Source organism: Stegastes partitus, unplaced genomic scaffold, assembly GCF_000690725.1.
Source record: "Stegastes partitus isolate 25-593 unplaced genomic scaffold, Stegastes_partitus-1.0.2 Scaffold85, whole genome shotgun sequence".
NCBI lineage: Eukaryota > Metazoa > Chordata > Actinopteri > Pomacentridae > Stegastes > Stegastes partitus.
This window is the reverse complement of record NW_007577816.1, coordinates 450,154-473,250: the sequence shown is the minus strand read 5'-3', so window position 1 is coordinate 473,250 and position 23,097 is coordinate 450,154. Positions and strand designations below refer to the sequence as shown.

Genomic DNA, 23,097 nt, shown 5'->3' with positions numbered 1-23,097 from the left:
GATAATGGATGGATGGATATCTCAAACCAGACGTCCATCTAGTTAAAATGTTATCACAGATATGCTGAATTAGAGTGTTGATTAAAATAACATTGCAGATAGCTGTAGTTAGGTCAGAAGCTACGGCAAGTGCATAAAAATCTCATTCTAGTTCATGGCATGTTCTCAGTCTTATCCAACAACAGCAACCTTCTGCCAACACTGTTTAAATGCTTTGCTAGGCTAATATCAGATGAGAAGCTTTGCATGAGCAGCGTCTTGCACAAGTCAGACTACTCACAACAATGCTTGAGATATCTGGAATTACTATGATTGTTCAAAAATGAACTATACATTATACATTAATAGTCAAAATGACATTGTTGATATCTGTAATTCTAATTCCAGACAGTCAAACTCAGCTAATAAATATTGAAACAACTTGCCATAGCAGTCTACTTCCTCACTAGAGATGCTTCTGCTGGGCGTACATCCCTATGCTCATAGATCTGAGGTTACAGCCTGTAACTAACACTGTCTCATGTTTGTCAGGCCAGCTGTACAACCAGAGCAGACTTGGCATTTTGGAAGGAGAGGCCTTAAAGAGAAAGAAGCTAAAACAGAGCCTTTTAGAGAAGCAGGTGATTACAAGTCCTTAGGGCTCTACTACAAGTTTGACATAACGGGGCTTTCTTTGTGTAAGTGAAAACTAGTGTTTCAGTCAGAGACAACAGGTATCATGAAGGTGGTTATCAGCTTTCTTTGGTGACTTTTTCTGTTTCGGACGTGTTGACATAAAACGGGTCATGTGGCGATTCTTCTGTACAAAATGGACCAATGGTGACTTCTGTCAACAGGTTGTAATAATTAAGAGCTACAAGGAATATAAAATAATGATGACGCTAAAAAGTGCTGCTAACACAAATGATGCAAGACAGGAAGGCTGGTAGAAAACTGTTAATCATGTGTTAATACACTTATTTAACTGATTAATGTAGGTGCCTCGTTCAATTTAGAAAATAATATGAATAATCAATTTTCCAATCTGTGAAGCACCAGCAGTGTGAAACGCACTTGGCAGCAAATCAGGATCAAACATAAAAACATATTTTAGCGATTTCTGCATCACCAGCTGAAGACCTGTCGGATTCCCATGGCAACGCGATACATGCAGTGAGCGACACTGCAACTACACGGCTTCAGTGGTTTTAGTAACATTCAGCTCGACAGGTTTGCAGATAAAACACATTCCCTCAGTTGAGAATCTGTATCACATGTCATCAGGAAATGATTTGCGTGAAGGGAGACGCTTCTTACAGCTGACTTAAATGTGAACATAACCTGCTCCAGACCAGGTTAGCTCCACATCATCAGTTACCATGGAGATCTAGCAGGTTAAAAGAGAGCCACCTTCATGATACTGAAAACTGACTTCAGGCTCAACTTACCCATTAATCTCGCTTCACAGTACAGCCTTCTGCAGCAATATAAGAAGAATGATGTTTACTTTGAACATGACAGCCTGTAAACATATTCTAGTCCACCCCCCCAAAAACTGAGGAATCTGTAAATGTGTGTAATACGGGGTCTTGAAAGAGCTGCTAGCGTGTCTGTGATTTGTAAATGTAGTTTTAATTGCTTCATTCAGCTGGGACTCCCTGGAAAACTCTCCTGATACCGAGTGGTTAAGCCTGCTGAAACAAGTGACAAGGAATGATATGCAGGCAGAACATGTGACATCTTGAAGGTAGACGTGACAATCTGCTTTGTGTAATGCGGTCAGGTAGATTCAATTCGATTTCATATGAATTGCTGGTCACATTAACACCTCAGATCCCTCTTCATAGTTTCAGTAATTATCTTGACGATACATTCATGATATTGCTGTCCGTCCATCACAAGCCAGCAAATAGAAGCTCAGCATATTGATGGATATAAAAATAAGTTTTCTCTGTGCAGCTGACGTTCATCTTCATGTTTGAATCCTATTTCATGTGATTGCCGAACAACACGCCAGCATTCCTGCAAAACATTTAAACCCCATGATCGCCTTCACTTTTCCTAAATGACAGCCAACATTCATTATCATCACCAACATAACTTGGATTCATTCCTCTTCCTATGGTCCTTATTGTAAAAAATACACAACTTCAAAAACACTTAATTGGTTCCCTTGTTGGTAATTTCTCCTCTCAAATAATTTTTACATTTTTGGCAAGACACGTGCGACATCACTAAACAAGGAGCGCCACCCAGAACACACAACAGTTTCTCTCAGTCTGTCATTTGGTGCACCTGCAGCGCCGTCTTGAAAACTGAAAAAACAAGAACCAAAAATCATTGCTTCAAGCCAAGTTTCACTATCGGGACTCCTAAAAATAAAGAGGTGCTAATTGCTATCGGTGTAGAACAAGGGCAGAACTGGATGTGTGCAATTCCACTTGAACAAAAATAAATAAATAAATAAATCAAAAATCAGGGAGGGCAGTCATGTAGCTGGTATTTCATTTGATGCATAACTTCACTGCGAAAAGGAAATCATTGTTACCACCATGAGAACCAACACACAGCAAATCCAATGACAATTGTTTTTCCTGCTCGATGTTTGAACTGAAATACAGGAAGTATGTAGCAATAAAATTACACTTTACTATTGTGCTGCATAATTATTTTGTATTCTAAGCAAGCTCCATTTCAGCACATTAATGTTCTGTACAAAATCAACCCTTTTTGTGCGGTTAAACTCAGTACAATATGCTAAAATTACCATTATAGCAGAAGACGGATCGACTGTGATAATACACAAGGAGACGGAGACGATGTGGAGATGCGAGACTTTTATTGAAATGAAAAGTGATAATTAACGATAATTTTGTATCCAAGTTGGAATTAGGCATAAAAACAAACAAATTCTTCGAATGTAAATGACGGCAGATGCCCCTCCAGTCGTCGCCAAGTTGGTTTTGCATCTCTGTTACCTCTTCTGTCGCCCTCCTCCTCCCCCACCCCCCGCGCACTTCCTCCTTTATTGCAGATTGTTCCGCTCTTTTGTATCTTGTCTAGTTGTGGCCTTGGAGCGCCTCCGCCATGAACAGCTTCCCGAGGTTCTGCGAGGTGAACTCCTTCACATTCTGGCAGTAGTTGTTAATTTGCCCTGTTGGAGGGTAGCCACATGCATCCACGCGTCCCCACACCAAAGCACAAGCATACACCCACGCAAATATGCATAGAAACACACATACATACATACATATACACATACATACATACATATACACATACATACATACATACGTAGATACACAGTGCAGGGTTTGTTTGTTTTTTGCACACAAACAGACGGAGGTGGGGAAGAAAAAAAAAACAGCAAAACGTCAAATTAGTGGTGAATGAAGTAAACGGAAGCATCAGAATGTTGTCAAAAAGGCGGAGGAGAGCTGAGCAGCGTGAAAACAGCAGGGAAAGGGGCGGTCGAGTTGGAGATTGAGTCAATAAACTTTAAATTAATGTAATTTCAAGATAATGGCGGAGATAATTACAAAACAGAACCTGAGCTCCTATGAGGGGAGCAGAGGCGGCTGATGGAATTTTTTTTTTTAAAAGGGGGGGGGGATGGCGAGCACCGGCCGTGCACGGCGAGTGTGTTTGTGTGTGTGTGTACGTACCTGCGATAAGCAGTGTGTCCATGCGCGGTGGCGGCTGGGGGGGCTTGAACATTTTGGTGATGTCCTCCTCAGGCAGCGGGGGCTCCCCTCTGCTCTGCCGCTGGGCGTTCTCCTGCTGCCGCCTCTGGAGGTACTGGAAGGGAGGGAAAGGTGGTATTAGTGGGGGCGGACGAAGGAGAGAAAGGACAAACACAAGAAAGAAGTAGCATGGAGAGAGGGGAGTGTGGAATGGGAACAGATAAAAGAGGAAGGGATGTGGGATGGAGGTGAGAAAAGACAGGATGAGAATGTGAAGAGAAAGGGTGAAATAATGACGACAGGAAGGGGAGGAGTGGGAGTAACAAAAAAAAAGGCACGAAGTAAGGAAGTCAGGGAGAGGAAAAGGCAAAGTAACAGGAGGAGAGAGACATATAGAGGAGAGCACAAAGCAGCAGTAGATTGTAAAAAAAAAAAAAAAAAACGGTAGAGAGACAGGCAATGGAAACAGCAATAGAGAGGAAGTGAGACGTAGAGAAACACAGTGATGAAAGAAAAGAGATGGAGAGAAAAAAAAAAGAGGAGTGCTGACAGGAATGGAGTGATTTGTGGTGGTCTGACAGTCGGTAAATCAGTGAGGTGCCGGGTCTCTGGAGATCCTAAAAGCCTTGTTAATTTGGCAAGACGGCGGAAAGACTGACACAGACCGGTGGAAAGGGAGGTTGTGGCAAACAAGGGGGGAAAACGCAGTGGGAGCAACTGGAGTGCTTTCAACCAGACATCCCACAACGCACCTTTATGGGTGACTGAAGCTGACAAAAACTGCTAAGACAAACAATATGAGGATAAAAAAAATAGAACTCCCTGCTCAAATGAAACATCTCTCCTTCTTTCTTTCTTGCCAACGTGTCGCAGCATGACTGGGCCTAATCAAGAAGCATAATTGGGTGCCAATTCTAGAAACAACCCAACGTCGTTCTTGTACTTGAGCTCTACCTTTCATATATAATATACAGTGTCTAAAAGTAGTTTTACTCCCCGTCAAATTACAATGTAAGTACAAATATAAAACAACCTCCTTCAAATCAGCAAAGCAGAGGTAGCAATAGTGGTGCTGTTTTGCCAAGCAATTCCTTTAAAAAAAACAAAAAAACTCCTCAATCTCTGTCATGCTGCATGGTTACTGTGAGGGAACAGCAGTTTTTCCAGCTCCTGCCACAAAGTGTGAATTGGACTGCAGTCTAGACTCCCGTGCAGCTTCGACTTTGTGTTTGAGGTTGATGTCTTGGTGGAAAATAATCCTGTCCAAGCAGGTCTCTTACACACTTCAGCTGGACTCCTCAGTATTTTGCTGTATTTATTTTACCATCTACCTTCACAAGCTCTCAGGGCCTGCTGCTGGGAAGCATCACCACAGCGGGTTGCTGGAACCGGAGGGTGCCGTGCTGGGAATGGCGCCTTTCTGGAAATGTGACGCGTTCAACTTACTAAGCTTCACTATGATGACTTGAAATCTCCACCGATTACTGGAGTCGGACCAGGGCCATAACATGGTTACCAGGATCTATGATGTGATCCGATCAGATCAGGCCTTTAGTTTGTGTGTAAATCTGTTTAATACCCAATTTGTCCAAACATACTAACAACACTAATCTCTTGGTGAGTTAGCAATCACTACAGACAGTACAATGGACAAAATGTTTGCTAATAAATGACAATGACTATTTGGATTTGATTTACAGACACAAATGGACAATTATTATTTTTGGAGTCCAGCAGGCTTCGGAATATTTTTCTTTTGGTCCAGAAGATGAAAACAACTCAATTATTTCTACAAATTAATCTTTGAATCATATAAATTAATTAAAGTAGGATTTAGTTAAAAATGACTTTACATTGGTTCTCCGGAGAATATTATCATGTTTTGAGCTCTTTTCCACCAGAGCTGCTTATTAATTGATAAAGTATCATATTGCTGCTTGTGTTGGTGTTTTCTCTCTCTCTCTCTCTTGGGGTCTGTTTGTGTTGACCACATTTTGGATTACGTGTAATTATCTTCTGGTCCCCTTCGGCTGAGTTCTCCCATATTTAAAAATTAATTTTTGCATGCTTTTCCACTGGTGTCTTTTTAAATTGGGGTCCAACAACCTCTGCATCACACCACTGACGCTTCAAACACTTTATTTTAGTCTCTCACCTGTCTTTGGTTTTAACTGATGACCCCCCCCCAGATTTCTCATTGGTTTTGCATCTAATTAGCATTTACTACAACCAAAAGCACTTTCCAGCCATGGTTGACTTGCCTTTCTTGTGTTTACTTCTTGTGTAATGTAAAACTAAAAACTAAAATATTAAACGATTTATAAATAATGCTGCTGAATCTTTTAACTGCAGATGACTTCCATTATTGACCATAAATCTTGATTCCTCAGTTCACAGGATTAACACACTGCACCATTCCTAATCTACTGCAAAGTGTTGGCTGCCTCCGTGGATGTGAAAGCCAGAAAATGAATAAATCAGGTGGAGTGAGACATACATATCCTGTTACAAAGACTAACTTGGCCACAGATTGTGCCTGGGAACCCGCTATTTGCTAAATTCAGAAGGGCTGCAAATGAAAAATGGAGCTCTCTCAGCACAACGCCTTTTTGCAACTTCTATGATGATTAATAAGGTTCCATTTGTCCAGGAAGCGGCAGGGTCAATAGCACAAGATTACATGGAGCAAGTACTGTAGATGTCTGAAAGGTTTAATAGAGGCTCGCTTTCTTTCTCTCCGTGTGCGCTATTTGTTCATTGTGGAGATTCGTGTGAAACATGGAAAATCTAGACACCATTAAAGGGATTGTCCGTGTGATATTGTGTATGACATTAGCCTGTGTGTGCATGTGTGTGTGTCGAGGGTAATGCTCGGGGGTTGCGAGGATGAGAAGGTCAGTATGGAGAGGATGACGGATCATAATAGCTGCGGTGTGGGTGATGGCCCTGCGGATGTGTAGGTACATAGGTGTGTGTGTGTGTGTTTCATCTATGCGGAGGTCTACCTGTGGCCACAACCGCACGTTCCCGGGAAGTCTGCCTAATGTGTGTGAACTTAGCCGTTACTTTGCCCGCTGTCGGCCGAGATGACGATGACTCAGCCCGGATCGACATTAATACTTCAGACATTTTCTCATTTGCACTTGCGGAGAATAATGGCAGAGTAACGTAGTTGTTTTAATGTAGGTGTACGTTTGAGTGCACACCAGTGAGTCACCTTGTGCCTCTGTGCTCCCGTTTTTCCTGAGTAATGTGCGTGACCGTTTGTGTTTGCGTGTGTTTGCTGGATGTTTATGATGCATCTGGCCGAGGTTGTAGTTGCAGATGGTATGTGACTCACTCCCTATCTGTCTGTGTATGTTTTGTTTGTGGTCCTTTTGCCGTTTCTGGCTGACTTTGTTTGTGAGTCTTTACACATGGGGCACTGTTGTGATTGTGCATTTTTGTTTTGCAAAGTACTTCTGTTCTTGCTTTTAACCCTTGGAGCCCGACGGGCGTATGTGGGTCCAAATTCACATCCTTTCTTCGAAGTTGAATTGCGCTCGAAGTATTTTTTGCTGGTGTATCGTGTATCAACTTGACCTTTCAAACAATGCTAGTAACTTTTCAGCGTGACAAAGTGTTGGTGTGAAAAGTAACTTTAAATTTTCCTGGTTTGACACTTTCGCAAGTAGGCTACTGCTTGTCAACACTTGAGCGGATCAAACAATGACAGCTATTTTCCGTTCGTGACTAAGCGCATATTTTTCACAATTCCTAAGTCATAGAGAATAATAATAAAGGTTAAAATAAATAATGTGCAAGTATGATCATATCAATTGATGCAAGATCTGGATAGCCCATTGTTCCGAAAAAGAAAAAAACTCAGCGTGCATGCTTAGCTCTTGTGATGATCAAAATAAGGGCTTCAAAGTGGAGGTAGTGAAATGACCTTGAAAATGGCCGATGGCTCATAGGGTTCAATGAACTTTCAGTTTGTGATGTTTCTGTGATGTGTACAGACGAGTACAAACAGAGGATTTTTCTTTCTTGCTCGTTAGAATGGAGAAAGACTTGATTCACTAATACTCATTTTGGATCTTTATCCATCAGCTCTCCTTGCACATCAATGGTATTTTAACGTCTTCTTCGCATAGGCATAAATGCTGCAGTGACTGTATCCCAGAACCAGCCTGTATAGTGATGAAAATAACTTCTTCTTTGACAGGAAAAATAATGCAGCAGATGGAGGAGAAGGGTGTCTGAAATCGAAGTCATGCTGATCTGCTGTGGGCAATCAGCAACTGCAGTGAGGTGAGTGATGATAACACGATGACAGATGTTACAAGTTTAACATTAGTCATTCTTATCACATTAGTGGAAACTCCAAACAACAGAAAAGACTTTTTAAACCTGTGTCTTTTCTTGAAGTTTCCTGAGTACCGATGTTGGCGGTTGTGGCGATTTGCTTATTGCCCACGAATTTACATTTTCGAGTCAATGCAGCCTCTGTTGTTAAATCCTCTGGCAAAGCACCGCCGAACGTCTCTGGAAAGCTGTCATGCTCATGTGGTGGAAAAAGTTTCCAAAAGTTTCCCCTCCTTCTTTTTTTTTTTTTTTTACCTCTGCTTTTTGTGTAGGGACCCCGACTGTGACAGTAGAGTGTCCTCCTTCAAATGACTGAGTCTGCAGTGCTTTTTTTGTTTTTTCTTTTGTCTCCCTCACAAAGGCTTAGGTCGGTCTGAACATGATGTTAGATATTTTGACACAGAATTAAGGTCCAGTGTCACAACTCAACCGTACAAAGTCCAACTGAGACCATTCTTTGCATGTATTGGATTCTTAAATTACATATACTCTGCTGTAAGATGCTAAGATGCTAATTCAAAAAAAACTCAAAGAATTTAGTAAAATACAACATGATGCATTTGCATTTTGTTCAGTATATACACAGGCTACAGATACTGATGTTTATATGTTTATAAACTGCATATTTAACATTTGCCATTTACTGTGGTTACTGTTGTGTATCCTCAGTGTGTGTGTGTGTGTGTGTGCGTGTGTGTGCCCCCACGCTACCTGGTGCTTCTGCTGCTTGCCTGCTGTGATTATAGCTGCAATTGGTTGTGTCCATGTCTGACAGAAATATACCTGCTGTTTTCCTGCTGAGATTCTGGCTGAATGCCTGTGTGTGTGCATGTGCGTGTGTGTGTGTGTGTCCCTTATATGCATGCTGGTGAGTTGATGTTTCTGCTGCTTGTTGCTCATGGTGTAGGTGGCGTGTGCACTTTGGTTCCTGAAAAGCCTCTGTGTGTGTCTGTGCGTGTGTGTGTGCGTGTGTGTGTGTGTGTGTGTGAGATTTACCTGGTGCTTCTGCTGCTGTTGCTTACTCAGGTTGCGGCTGTAGGTGTTATATTTGACAATGTCTTGGCTCATGTCATCCACTCTGTCCATCAGAAGCTGAAGGCTCTTCTCCAAGTGGTTGCTGGAGGAAGAAAAAAAAAGTGTCAGAATGTCATTCAAAAAAGTTCTTGTAATGCCATGTGCACTTGTGAGCTGCAGTGACATGCACTGTGCACACATTTCACGGGCCACTACGGCTCACTCAGCTGCTCACTATTTCATTTTAATTAAATTTTACTGTTTGATGCTTTGATATAGCGATTTTGTCCAGAGCACTTTGGCTCTCATTCGCCCGTGCACTCAATCACACACCATGCCCCGGCCATCAGGAGCAATTTGTGGTTCAGAGTCTTGCTGAAGGACACTTTAACAAGTGGCCAGGAGGGGCTGGGGATTGAGCCAGAGACTGAACACCTGTGGATGATGTGGATGTGGGCTACCTCCTGAGCCACAGCTGTCCTGTTAGTCTGTTAGTCCTGGAAGAGGAATCCCTAATTTGGTATGCTTCCTGAGGTCTTTGCTGCTGAATAGAGTGTCAAAGGCCTGTTGCTTGCTTCTTGTGGCAGGCCCTGCACAAATGTGCCATCTCTGTTGGCAAGTCTGTCAGCTCTGGCCAGCCAATGCAGGCATTAACACTTATTAATAACTGGTGTAATTGCAAAACCATATGATGCAATTATAATAAAGCTTTTAAATACAGATCACATGTTGGCACCCGGTCTCTTGGAGTTACTTCTCTTCTAAAGAAATTCAAGTCAACTCAGATAATGTCAAAAATGTCCTCTTAGACTCATCCTCCTTCCTTTGATACTAAAGCACACAATGCACATTGATTTGAAAACAGTCCAAGCTGAGGACATCCCTTCAGAGACATATCGTCTATGTTTCCCATCTATTCTGAGCTAATCTTTGAATTCACTCCCGACCAGACATGTTGCTCTCATCTACCCTGAAAGACATCTGTCATGAAGCCCCTTGCTTGGAGTTTTGACAGTACTCAGACCTCAGGACTTTTCCTCTTGCCCTTCTACTACATCTTTGTGTTCTGGTATCACATCCCTCATCTCTTCCCAACACTGCCATGCTGACAACACTCACAACACAACGCTACCAGCGTTGCTCCTCTCCCTCCTCCCATGAGCCCCACTTTTAACAGGATGTCTCACTACTGCCTTAAGTTCAACCTTGACAGGGCTGCAGTGTTGTGCTTCACGTTGTAGCCCTCTTGTACTTTCCTCTGTGGAGTTAGATTGTTTCATTTATGAATGTTTGGGTGCTACATAATGCAGCATGTACTGTGGGAAAGCAGACTCTTACTGTTTATTTAAATGACAACCATACCCACAAGAACTGCCAACACTGTGTATATTTTGGCTGTGTGCACACTTGTGCTGATGTAACTGTGTTGTATGTGTGTTTCATTGTTTGTGTCAATATGCGGAGGAAGAGTGGAAAGTGTTTCGTGTGGTTTTAGTTATTTTCCCCTCTGCTGTGAGATTTTTCAATTAATAATTTCAAAAATCAATATTCCTCTCTTTCTCTTCCGGCTCCTCACGCTTCCTGTCTTCTGTAACAAGCTAAAAAATCATCAAGAAAGTCAACCTCAATTTCTTAGACTCCACCAAAGTCTTAAATGAAAAACAAAACAGTAACTTTTGCCTTGGTTTGGTTTGAGAAACTCATGTCCCCCAAGACCAGAAATGACCTGAGCAGTACACATTCGTCTTATCAATTTGTTTTGTATTTAATTCTTCAGCTCTCTGCAATTTCAATGAGATGTAAATGCGGCTCCTTTTAGAAAGTACTTTGCTTTTACTTTTTGCAAAGTTTCTGAAGAAATATTATTTTAAAATTTAAATAATGAATTTGGAATTTTCCCCATAAAGCATCACTTAAAACCAGTCACTCAATTCATTACTTTACAGAGGCCTTTTTGGCAGGAATGACTGCTTTCAGTCTTCTTGGCTAAGTCTCTACAGGCTTTGCAAACCTGGATTTCTGCAGTTTATCCCATTCTTCTGGGGCAAATCCTGTCAAGCTTAATCAGATTGGATAGAAAGCGTCTGTGAAGTGCTATCTTCAGGTCTCTCCACACATGTTCCTTGAGCTTGAATCCTGAGCTTTGGCTGGGCCACTAAAGGACAGTCAGACACTTGTCCTGAAGCCCTCTTGGCTTTATACTTTGGTTCACTGCCATGTTGAAAGGTGAACCATCGCCCCAGTCTTAGGTTTCTGCACTCTGGAGCAGGTTTACACGAAGAACCCTTTGTATTTCTCTGCATTCACGCTTTCCCCACGTCTGATGTGTCCATCTGTCCGAGCTGCTGACAAGTGTCGCCACGTCATGATGCTGCCACCACCGTGTTTCGCTGTGGTGATGATATTAGACCGATGATATAGCAGCGCCTGGTGTTCTCCACAGTCACAGTGCTTAAAATTCAGCCTGAATAGTTCCGTTTTTGAGACATCAGATCTTGCAGTTATTTCCCTCATGCTTTCAATTAAGTTCTTCATTGACTCCTAGTGGTTTCAGACTTCTTTAGTTTCACAATTATTCAGGCCACTGTGCTCCCAGGAATACTTAAATCTTTACAAATGGTTTTCTACCCTTCCTCTGAACAACAGTGGAAGTGCAGAGAGCCAACAACTATTTGTTGACACAGCAAAATAGTTTTTGTATTTGAATAAAAGTGGAAAGTGGGTAGACCTAGCAACCTTGTTTTCATTATACTTTGAATTTTAGGATATTAATGTTTAACTATTGTGTTCTTCGCTGCAATTTAATAAGGTTTTTCAGAACCTCAGCAACAAACATGTATAACCAAAAACATAACTGAAAAGGAAATCACTTTAAACAGCACTCTATTGCTCCAGTGTAATACCAGCAACTGTGTGCCACACGGGCTGACTGAGAAGTGAAGCAAGTAGGTGAACTAGCTGGTATACTGCCACTCCTGATCTCGTCCTTCTGGTCAAGTTAACTCATCTTCATATACTGCAGGTGCAACAGAAAAACGAAAGAATTTTATTTGCTGAACACTGTCCTGGGATTCAGCTCCACCTCTAATTTATCATTTACAACAGTTATATTGTGGGGTCTAAAGAGAGTTTCTTGGACTTCACACTGGGATTTATCCTGACACGTGAACACTGTGAATCCTGAGTCTTCTATACACAGTCGAGTGCCTTTCTAAGCTCTATTAAGTCAATTCTGTTTGCCACAGGTGGACTCCACAGAGGTTCTAGACAGATCTCAAGTCTTATTAAAGTAAACAGAATGCATGTAACCACAATTTGGAGTGCCACTGCAAAAGGTCTAAGTACTTTCAGACCTTTTGCAGGGAGAGATTTTAGTCTGGGCGTTTTGAATGAGTTGGCGAAAACTTCTAAAGACACGTTTTCAATTTGTCATTAAAGGTTATTGACATTAGGACGGTGGAAAAAAGATTTTATTTAATAAATGTATCCTGCAAAAAATTAGGGGATTTCAATACTGTACTTGACTCTTGCATTTTTACTATAAGCTGCTTGTGTTTAAGCATAGTGTTACCAAAAAGGCAACAAATATAAAGTCTGTGGACCACAACAGGAATTAAACATGCATGGAATTCACAAACCCCACATTTTCAAAATATATGCTCATCCTAAAGGCTTATAACCATTTTCTTATTATCAGCTGCCAATCAACTGCAAACACCTTAATTACATTTACATGTAAACATGCATGCACACAGAGAGAAACTTAATGTGCCTAACCACAGGCATGCTGATAACTGTATGAGCACTGCTGATGAAGATTTATAGTGCCAGGCTAACATGCCTTGACTAACTGTGACACTATCTATGTTGCCATTTTGCATCTGCGTGAGGTGAGTGTTAATTCAGGTGATCAAATAATTTGCTTGTATGCTTGCCTTTTGCCCTTGTACACCAGACTTTCATGCACAATGTGTATACAGATGAATACAGCAAATAGGCTCTAGTCAGATTAAACTACTTTAAGTTTTTCACTTTTTAAAAAATTTGAATCAAAATAAAAACATCTCATGAAAAGTGCATGATGTTCAGCAACCCTGCAGTCATTTCCATAATCTAGACTGCCTCAACTATTTCCAGTACAGTCATGTTTGCCTGTGAGGACTGTTGTGTGATCAGTTTGTCAACCCACAACAGTAAACATGAAAACTGATGGCCCAGGACCAAATCTCAGCATAACACTTTCCTACTGTGTCCCTCTGACTGTGTCAGAATTGATTTCTGCTGACGAAAGCCCATTTAAGACTATTTCATCAAGCAATATGGTAGCTAATTTGTGTGGTGTGCATGCATAATATATGCAAAGGAAATCATTTAGTCAGTGCAGGATCCTTCAAAACATCTGTCGTTTATGGATGTGTCAAATGCTTGAACTAGACAGCGTGTGTGTGCGTGTGTGTGTGTCTGTTTGTGTGTGATTTGGTGCAATGTACTGGATTTTGTTTCATTTAGTTATCAGTGTCCTTTGTTGTTGATTGTGACTGTGTGAGATTTGGAGAGCTTGTGCAGCAGCAAATGAGAACAATAAGACATTTTGACAGAATTAAAATACTTGATTTAACAAAAAGAAAAAAAGAAGAAAAAAAACACACACACAGTCCACACACTACTTTTTTAAAAACAGTTTTCTACCACATTTCACTGTCATTTTCAGGGAGATGGAGTCTGCCAAGCTGTTTGTGAGCATGTTCAGTTTTTACCATATGCCTGTACTCCTGACTGTAGTAGAGAGGCACACTACTGCTTAGATTTATTTCCCAGACACTCAAATATTTAATGTTAATAGTTACACATGGTTGTTTAAGTTACACACTGAATAATGCACTCTACACTACGCAATGTCTGGCCATAAAACTCCAAAGGGTTAAATTATTCAGGCAGGTCAGCGAGCTTTCCGATCAATACTGAATTAGAAATCAAAGTCTATCTAGGGATTTCCTATCATCACTCATTCTGTTTTAAGGTCTGGTTCAGTGGCAGCCCAAACAGTGTACTGTATGTGTGCTCGCGCCCACATGCTCATATTCACGTAGGACAACAGAGGACAAACTCTAAAACTGTATTGATGTCTGAGCAAAAAAAAATTGGCTGACCTTCAGTAAATTGAAAGTTCAGAGGGGAGTTGCTTAACAAAGCTGCCAAGGAAATGACTTCCATTCTTAGAATGAGCGTTTTGTTCTGATGGAGCCTTTTTAACTGATGGACTACGGCACAACATGGACTGCTGGCTTGCTTCTGTAGCTGAATAAGTTGCTTTAAAAGAGGACATGAAATCCACTACATCTAACAATGTCCCAGCATAAGTGTCTGGTATTATCTTGGTAAAAAATGCAGAGATAAAAGCATGCATTAAAATGACATTTTCAGATGGATTTTTGTTGCGTCTGGGAAACTTCGAAACCTTATGTGACTGAATACCCTATAGCCCATTCGTTTTCGGCTTAAATCCATCTATCCATGCTTCCTGCCCATTATCATTATTTCCGTGCAAAAAGGAGATGGAACTATCAGAGAAGGAACTATTATTGGCGTCTGCACAAAAATACCTCCTCTTAAAGTCTATCTCAATGGATCAACTGTAGTCATTTCTTTCCAATTCACAGCAACATTTCTGTCACTTCCTCCAATGTGACCCTATTCCAGTTATTTCCCTCCACCTAAATTACTTGCCTAACTTCAGTTAAGTTTTACAATTCTTCTCCCGTCTACCTGCACTCAGGCCCCTTACTCTCATATTTCAGCGTGATCTAGTAGCGCAGAAAGTTGTGTTTACATACTCGCTCACTGTCCAACACTATAACACAGAAGGCCAAATATACTGATCAGACAAGGGCAGGAGAGATCGGACTGAACAACTTGACAAAAGGAAAAAGCAAATATGTAAGTTTAAAGGATGATGCTTCACAATTCATTGTCTGCGTCTCTCCACAGCAGACAGTTTCTGGGATGTGAGCGGACCATGTAAGAGGTTCACACAAGAAATGCATCGTGACCTGACATAAATATAGTTGACTTTGTAACATTGCAAATATAGCGACATTTCAAGGCTGTTTGAGGCGAAAAAAGGGCTACATAGATGAATTTACATTCATGCAATCCATCACCACGATCAACATCATCATCTGTGGTAAGAACAACCCTGGTCGCCAGAGTGAAACTGCACTCACTCAGCCTTAGACGTAGATGACATTGATAAATGAGGTTGCAGATTGGAAAATGAGACAAAAGGAAAAACATTAAATAAAACCCATTATCGTTTACTTTTTTGAAGGGGTGGAAATGAGGAGGAAAGGGTGGGGCTGTCAGCAGAAGATGTAGAGAGATGGACGCCACAATCCAATACAAGGACGGAGCTGCGCAGCAGTCTGACAACTTCAGGAAACAATTTCATCTTGCTAGACATCCCATCTGCGGTCATGTCGGGAAACCTATGGGGAGGGCTGCTCTGCTTCTGCCCCATTTCAGGCGATATCAAAAGCTATGTTTCAACTTCAGAGTAGTAATTTGAAAAAAGGGGGGACAATATGCAAGAAAGGTGAGCTATTCTCCTTTAGCCTATTTGACAATTTGTAACAAATGACTGGTATTAGTGTGAAGCTTGGTCGGCCACTCGCGCACATTTATATGCCACTACTGCGTGTGATTAACTCTGCATCTTGTCCTCTCTGTCCTCCATCCCCTTGCACCTTTCTGCAGGTTTCTCTGGCTCTGCAGCTGCATGTTTCTGATCTGAGGTTATTGGTCTCACCAACCTGCCCGGTGTTTATTATTTATTGTTTCTTTCCTCTTTCCTCTCGCCGCTCTTCTGTCACCTCAACCAATCGAAGTCGACAGCCACCCACCCAGACTCTGGTTCTGCCTGAGGTTTATTCCTGTTAGGAGTTTTTTCTTTCCCACTGCTGCCAAGTGTTTGCTCGAGGGAGAATTGTTGGGTTTCTCCCCATAATACTGTAAGGTCCTGACCTTACTAGGTCAAGTGTTCTGAGATGACGTGATACGACTGGGCACTTTATAATTAAAACTGAATTGAACAGAGTTGTGTACACAGTAGTCTTCATTAAGTCATAGCTTACTTGTGTTAAAAGACACAGATGAGAACAATCACAACAACTCCTGATGTGCTTCACTGCAGTGTACAAGTGAGCAAAGTGTGTTTTGTGCCGTAACAGTGTGTAAATCAGCACTTTGAGTCGTTATTGTGCTAATTTCTCACACCTGCCCCTGGGAAGCTTTTTGATTAGCAGCTTCACAGCTGTTGCTCCACTTGCAGCGGTTTATCTCCATAAATGATTGCTGATAAATTCTCCTGAGACTGATGCTGAGAGCCTCTGAGATATAAATGCGAAACGTAGAGAGCCAGGCTGTGAGTTGATATGGTGGGGTGGTATTTGTTCGTATTGTGCTCATTAGTGATGGAAGACCAAGTATGATGGCAGGTCCTGCTTTTGGAGACATTTCTGAATAAATGTGCTGTGACATTTAGACATGGCATTTGTTGTACCTAGTTTAGGACTGGATATCGTAATCAAACATCCAATAATATCCCCAGGGTACAGGTTTGTGAAATCAGATAAGTGGTCAAACATGTCTAGAACTAGAATATGGTTGTCGGCAGTTGTCCAAACAATAAATTACTGTCAGTTTGCTTTATCTCTAAAAGATCCACCATACAGGAAGAAATCTTCAACTGTCAAGGGAAAATATTTCAATGACTGGCAAGTGAACACATTTTGAGATGTCCTGATATTGTATCACCTACCCATCTGGCACGACAGTGAAATCATTTTAAAGTAAGGTTTAAAGGATTAGGATGGCGTTAATTTTAATCTTTTTATTATTGCCAACACTTTCAATGAAAAGACCAAAACCAACAAAGAATGTATCCTGTTTACAGCTATTGTATGCGCAACTACAGGCTCATATAACTTATGCCAGTGTTCCACAGAACTCCATTATCCTCTTGAAACTAATAAAAACACACATAAAAGAGCCATTGTGCTGCATTACATGACACATTCCTTCATCGTAACAAACACGGACTGTGTAGTTTATGGTTTTCAGCCTGTATTTTCTGCTCGCCGTTACATGACATTGCAGATGCACTGAGTCTGACCTTTCTTTATGAGTATTATCAGCTCCATGTTTAACCATGTCAAAATGATCCGAGTCTGACCCAGACCGGGCACTTTTCCAGTGGCCATTTCTGCAGCTGATGATAAATGGTAAAGCAAACTAACAAAGAAGGGAAAGCACAGACCAGTTTCTGTGAGCATTTACTTTCCAGAGATCAAAAATGCTGTCGCTGTTATTAGTTCACGGTGCTATTTCAGGGTAAACCTGACTGAGCTGCATTCATTTTAGCTGCGAAATATGTCATCCAATGCAACAATATGGCTGTTTGATAGATTTTGAAAGACAATCGCACAGAAGCGTGGGCATTGGCTACATAAACAATCTCCCTGCTCGATAAATTAATTGTTGGATTTGGTCCTTATTTGTGATAATAAAAAATAACATTATACCAACCTTCCTGAGCAGTATCTGAAATACAGCATATGCATGCTGATGGTGGCGGGGTGGTGTTAGGTGTAGGGGGGGCAAGCATAAAGGCAGAATACATCAATAAACTGCTTATTCTTTCTTCCAATCTGGTACCTTTTAGAACAGTGAAGAAGACACAGATTAATGCCCGAGAGTTCCCTAATGTCAAATCAATTTTAATTTAGAAGAAGCTTTAAGTCATGTCTGTGAAAGCAGCCCGCAGGCTTAAAGAGATACCATGATGTGGTTTCAAAGCTTGCGAGAAGGTTTTAAGAACTGCCTGCATTCTTCAGGAGAGTATTCACGGCATTATGGTAACTATGTGCAAATGAATCAAATTAAGCTGGCAATTTGTTCAGTGTGCTATTGTACGGGGTGACGCAATTTCCATCAATAACCTATTTTCCTGGATTTGATTGTAGATTGTCCACAGAGGCTCATGAGACACCAAGAGGATTGTTAATGACCTTACTGTGTCATTAAAGGTTCCATTTGGTTAAAATTGTATTGTGTTTTGTATGCCTGATAAAAATGAAGGTGTGAAATGAAAGCTCTGAAAATATAAAGATGATTACTACTGCCGATTCCTCTGGTGCCCCTCAAAACTAGAAAGCCTCCCAGCTTTGCAAGTGGGTAAGAATTTTATTCAGGTTCTACATAGAAACTAGGGAACCAACAGTCATCAAGCTCAAAATTAGCATGATCCTGCTCCCTCACTGCTACGACCAAAGCACGGCAAATATTCTGTTTGCTGCTAGCGTAAACACAAGCCTTCATAACCATTGACTTGTTTTGTTTTTCAAGGGCAAGGTCCTCACAGAAATAGGAAGACTGGAAAATCCATAATGACAACACATTGTGCGACCAACGTTACCATTAGCTTCGACTGTATACCCACAGGTCAGAGCTCTGTGGAAAAGGTGAAAACTTCAATAACGATTTGAAACCAATAAGTTTGTTACAGTATTTAAATGCTGCCTTCTGTGCTTCAATGCAACCTAATCTCAGTCGGTGTTTACAGCTGTTTGCTTCTCTCCTGCTCTATGTGCGCACATTTAGTGCTTTTTATTATAGCCAAATTCCCCAAATAGCTATTCTCCAGCAGTCACTGGATTTCCAGATGTCCAAGCTGTTAATCTGCACTGTTAAAACGCAGATTTTACAACGGCAACCTTTCCCATCAAAATCACCATACAGCGACACGGACAATGGCTGTGCTGTGAATTTGGCTACGTTTACACGTAAAATGATCGCTCAGAGATATATTGAAAGCGACAGAATGTCTTATTCTCACATACACATTCCCGTTTATTTCGCTCTGCTTTAACAATCACTAAACAGGGCAGACGCAGAGTCTCTTCTACTGGAAAAGGGGCATAGACAGCAGCAGCAGCAGCCCGGCTGTATTTAAAGCTAAAGACACTAAAACAGCCCCATTAGACCAAAGCGAAAACAGAGGTTACACAATTATGGAAAAATAAGCCATTTTTGCAGCATTTTGAGCTGAAACTAAAAGATGAAGTCTGGGAACATGTAAAACTTTCATTAATTTGCCTTTTTTAAAAAAAAGACTTTTGAGTCCCAAGATCAAAAGGCTTCCTACAATTCTAATTCTATGCAGATCTTTTTATGTACATTGTAAGATTGTTAATTCGCAGGCTACGTCAAAAGGGAGCATTAACTCTGAAAATAAACAGTAGGAATGGATTTTATTTTTTGAATGCAAGATCAGGTCTACATAGAAAACTAATTCACAGCAGCTAGATCTGTTCCATCACCTACAAGTTCCCTGCAATGTCAGCATCAGATTAAAAACAGTCCAGCAGGACAGAAGGTTGGAGGACAGATGTTGATAAACCCCCACAAGACCATTTAGGAACATTTTTACATTTTTTGTCTCTTGAGGAAAAACCAGTTTGAAATAACACACTTTTTTTTTTTTTCTTTTAACAACCAAGGTACCTGGCCCTTTTGGTAAATGGTTGCATGAGCTCATGTCTGACCTGCTGGAGAGGTTGAGCAGTTCGTGCTTGTCGGCGACCGTGGACTTGTCCTCTAGGTCCCACAGCAGTACGTTGATGAGGTGGGAGTTTTTGATGACAATGGGCACCTCCTCGAACATATGCTCAAAGCCGATGTTGGCTTTCTTCAGGCTGGGGAGAGAGAGAGAGAGACGTTACAGGAGACAGAAGCAGGAGGCGACGTGTTAGAGTAGAATTACATACCATACCTTCACATTCAGCGCAGTCACTCAGATTTTTTGGAGCATGCATGCAATTAACTTAAAACATACTGCACTCGACAAAGTAAATGGCAACTCAGGGATTTCTCCATTACCCGTGATGCTATAGTATGTACATTCTAATAATCAGAGTCAACCATTTGACTTTCCATATAATATTTTTATGATTTCTGTATGTAAATTTACACCACTGAATATTTCGCTCGTCTGTACAAACATTGGAAAAGTCTCATCAATATTCTGATGTGGATTTCAGCCACACTGCCAAGACACCACTGTTATTTTTTTTAATACTGAGCTGACACACAGCCACACGTTTAAACTATAACCAGAGGAAACATTATTATTTTCTCTCTGAGATATCAAATGGTTCCAAGGGGGCCAGCTTGTATGACACAGCACATAAGGGTGTGAATCGGTGGTGAAAATTAATCTTTGACAAACAAATTGTAATGCCCAGAAAAACCTTCTCTGCTCCGGAGCCATTTTAAACCACTTTTTTTTCAGCGAAGACAGAGTGGCTGGGGTTAACAGTTGTTCTGCTGCGACTCATTTGCATTCAAGTGGTGAAATCGGTTTCTTTTTTAAACGCAGACATCCTCTGTTCTGCTTCTGGCTCATTTCCAAGTTTTACTTCCTGTTGGCACTTCTTACAACAAAAAGTTACAAACAGAGTATTGTACTTTTACCACTTGCTGGGTGCTTGTCAGTAAACTGAACCTCAGCAATATAAAAGCCAAATCGATAATGTGATTATGAATGTTGCATTTTGATATCTAGGACCAGCTATCAATATCGCCTCCCTTAGAGCAACGTTGGCCTCAAAAGCTTGTGTAATTTTTTCTTCTTCGCCGACAGGGACACAAGGCACTGGCTGATTTTTAACCATCTCTACATTCTCGTCGTGAGCTAAAAGCGCCGCTCTCCCTCTCTCTCTCTCTCTTTCTGACAAAGGCCTGTTAACATTGAATGGAACCTCACCCTTTACTTAATGTCTCACATAAATCTAATAACACTGACTGACTGCCTTAGTTCAGCCTGTCATTTGTGCACAGTGCATGAGCTACAAACTAATGTCTGTATATGTCCGAGGCTGCCTTGTTAAATGTGTTGTGCTTGTTATGGGATCAATACACTCGCTGCATTAATCTAGCATGTGCACTGTAGCAGAAACAAAGATGTTTATATAATGCTTGACTCTGCGATAAATAGGAGTGTGGAGCATCGTTTGATTGTGATAAGTTACGTTTATAAATGTTGTTTTGTATTCGAGGTGGCGCATCACACCTCAGGCCGACTTTAAGAGGAGGCAACGGAAGTGGACAACGTTGCCTCAGGCTCTGAGCAGGTATGGACAGAAATTACTATGGACAACATCGACCTATAGGGAAAATCCATAACGATACAAATATTGTTTGGTAAAGATTTTGGCATAATTATCAATCTGGGGTGCATTAAAAAATATTTCCTGCATACGATGACCTTTTCAAATGCCTGTAGAGTCATAAAAAATAAAAAGGTGTCTATGAGGAAACAGAGGGACGGCACATTCTGGGCAGGACAAATTGCTCACCCATACTGGACTTTGACACTTAATGCCATGCTCTTTCCAAGTAGGGCCCCGCTGGACAAAGCCAAAGGTTGACTCCGCAGGCAGACTAATTTGATGCCTCAGATTGTGTGCTGAAGTGGATGCTATTGACCACTGCCTCTATAGCCCAGTGGACTTGGAGGGCAGTTCAAAGGGATGGGTCTATTCAACACTCATCTAGCCATGCCTTTCATTTCAGAAAAGGTGCACAATATATGCAAGCTTATGTAACATCAAATACGCCAACATGAAAGGGGCTGCGCATTGTAGTGTGGCGAGAATGAAACACTTTTGAAGTTTTGCATCTTTTGGAGAAAATAAAACATTATTGATATTCAGATTTCTAGTCTTTCTGAAAATAATAGGATAGAGACAAGATGGTTGTGATGTGGTGATATTGTCCTTTCCTGCCTGAGCTGCCCTCTTTCAATCATGGGCTTATTGGGAACACTGATAGCTACAGATTGGAGCCATAATAAATCATAGGAACTAATGAAAAGCTGCAGAAATGAGAAGGATCCTGACTCTGGGCCAAACACAGTGGGTCAATAACAGAGTGGCTGGCAAGTGAGACACACAGGTGGAGAAATAACAGAGGAAACGGGAAAGAGAAATGAAATGATGCAGTTAAATTTCCCTCCCTCCCCTGCAAATCCACTTGCTTTTAGTGGATTTAAAAATGTATATCTGAAGGTTCTGAATGGGCAGCAGTCTGATGCCACTGGGACTTGTGTCATTGGGCTGTTAAGCTTGCATTTGCCTCGTGCCCTCATGTGTGCGTTTATGCATGTATGAGTAGGTGCACCAGGACTAGCCTGATCTGCCTGGAAAAACGGTCCCCTCATTACGTTCATTTTTAGCTGCAATTTAAATGCAATTACGATAAGCCTTGGGGTCAGAAAAAGCGTAAACATGGTACGTTTGTTTGACGGGGAAGGGCAAGCTGATAAATCATCATCATCAGCATCCATCTCCAACTACTACTAAATGCCTCCCCAGTGGACGTGCAAGCCCGTATTTACATCCACTGAATAACCAGAAGTAAAAAAGTAAAAAATAAAAAAAAAAGTATTCCGTATTCCTACAAGCAATACGAGTCCATGTATTTATATATATATATATGCAAAAAATGATTCATTTGTAAATATCTGCACTTATGTGGGCATTTGATCAAGAAAGTAGTCGTGGTAGTGTCTTCCTGTGTGTTCTGCTGTTACACTACTCACCCCTCAGGTGTGAAATCTTTCTCTTTGCAGATCTCCATGAGTTTTGGGGTAAGCCTGTAGGCTTTGAGAGACAGGGAGCCTTGGGCCGTCTTTATGGGATCTAGAATGAGAGACAGAGAGATGACAGTTTAAAAAGACAAAGAAGAAGAAGAAAACCTCACTGTTCTTCAAATCACATGCTTTGAATGCAACAAACATATATCCTGGCTTTCACTTAGTTGGTATCCATTACAGATATACAAAATTACACATCAGATGTCTACTATATGTTCAGTTTTGTTATAAAAAAAAATGCAAGTCAGCACTGACTCTGGGTTGTGTCTAGTAGATTTAAAGTAAAAAGGGGCAAGTAGAAATATTACCATTATCTTCTGACACACAGTGCTCTCTGGGTCCTATATTTATGTATATATGAGG

General features: G+C 41.1%; 1 protein-coding gene across 2 annotated transcripts in view; it reads right to left on the bottom strand.

Annotated features, from left to right (window-relative positions):
* Positions 1 to 2,801: 2,801 nt before the first annotated feature.
* LOC103353830 (eukaryotic translation initiation factor 3 subunit H) overlaps positions 2,802 to 23,097 on the bottom strand; it is a 58,249-nt gene continuing 37,953 nt past the window's right edge. The window contains exons 4-9 of one of the 2 annotated variants that reach the window (XM_008276990.1): positions 22,681 to 22,780; positions 19,625 to 19,774; positions 9,023 to 9,126; positions 8,721 to 8,737; positions 3,645 to 3,777; positions 2,802 to 3,133 (exon numbers count right to left, since the gene is read on the bottom strand). In XM_008276990.1, the coding sequence (XP_008275212.1) occupies positions 3,039 to 3,133; positions 3,645 to 3,777; positions 8,721 to 8,737; positions 9,023 to 9,126; positions 19,625 to 19,774; positions 22,681 to 22,780 (599 nt within the window). In that variant the 3' untranslated portion in view covers positions 2,802 to 3,038. Of the gene's footprint in view, positions 3,134 to 3,644; positions 3,778 to 8,720; positions 8,738 to 9,005; positions 9,127 to 19,624; positions 19,775 to 22,680; positions 22,781 to 23,097 lie in introns of both variants that reach the window. The other variant, XM_008276989.1, reaches the window with a different exon arrangement.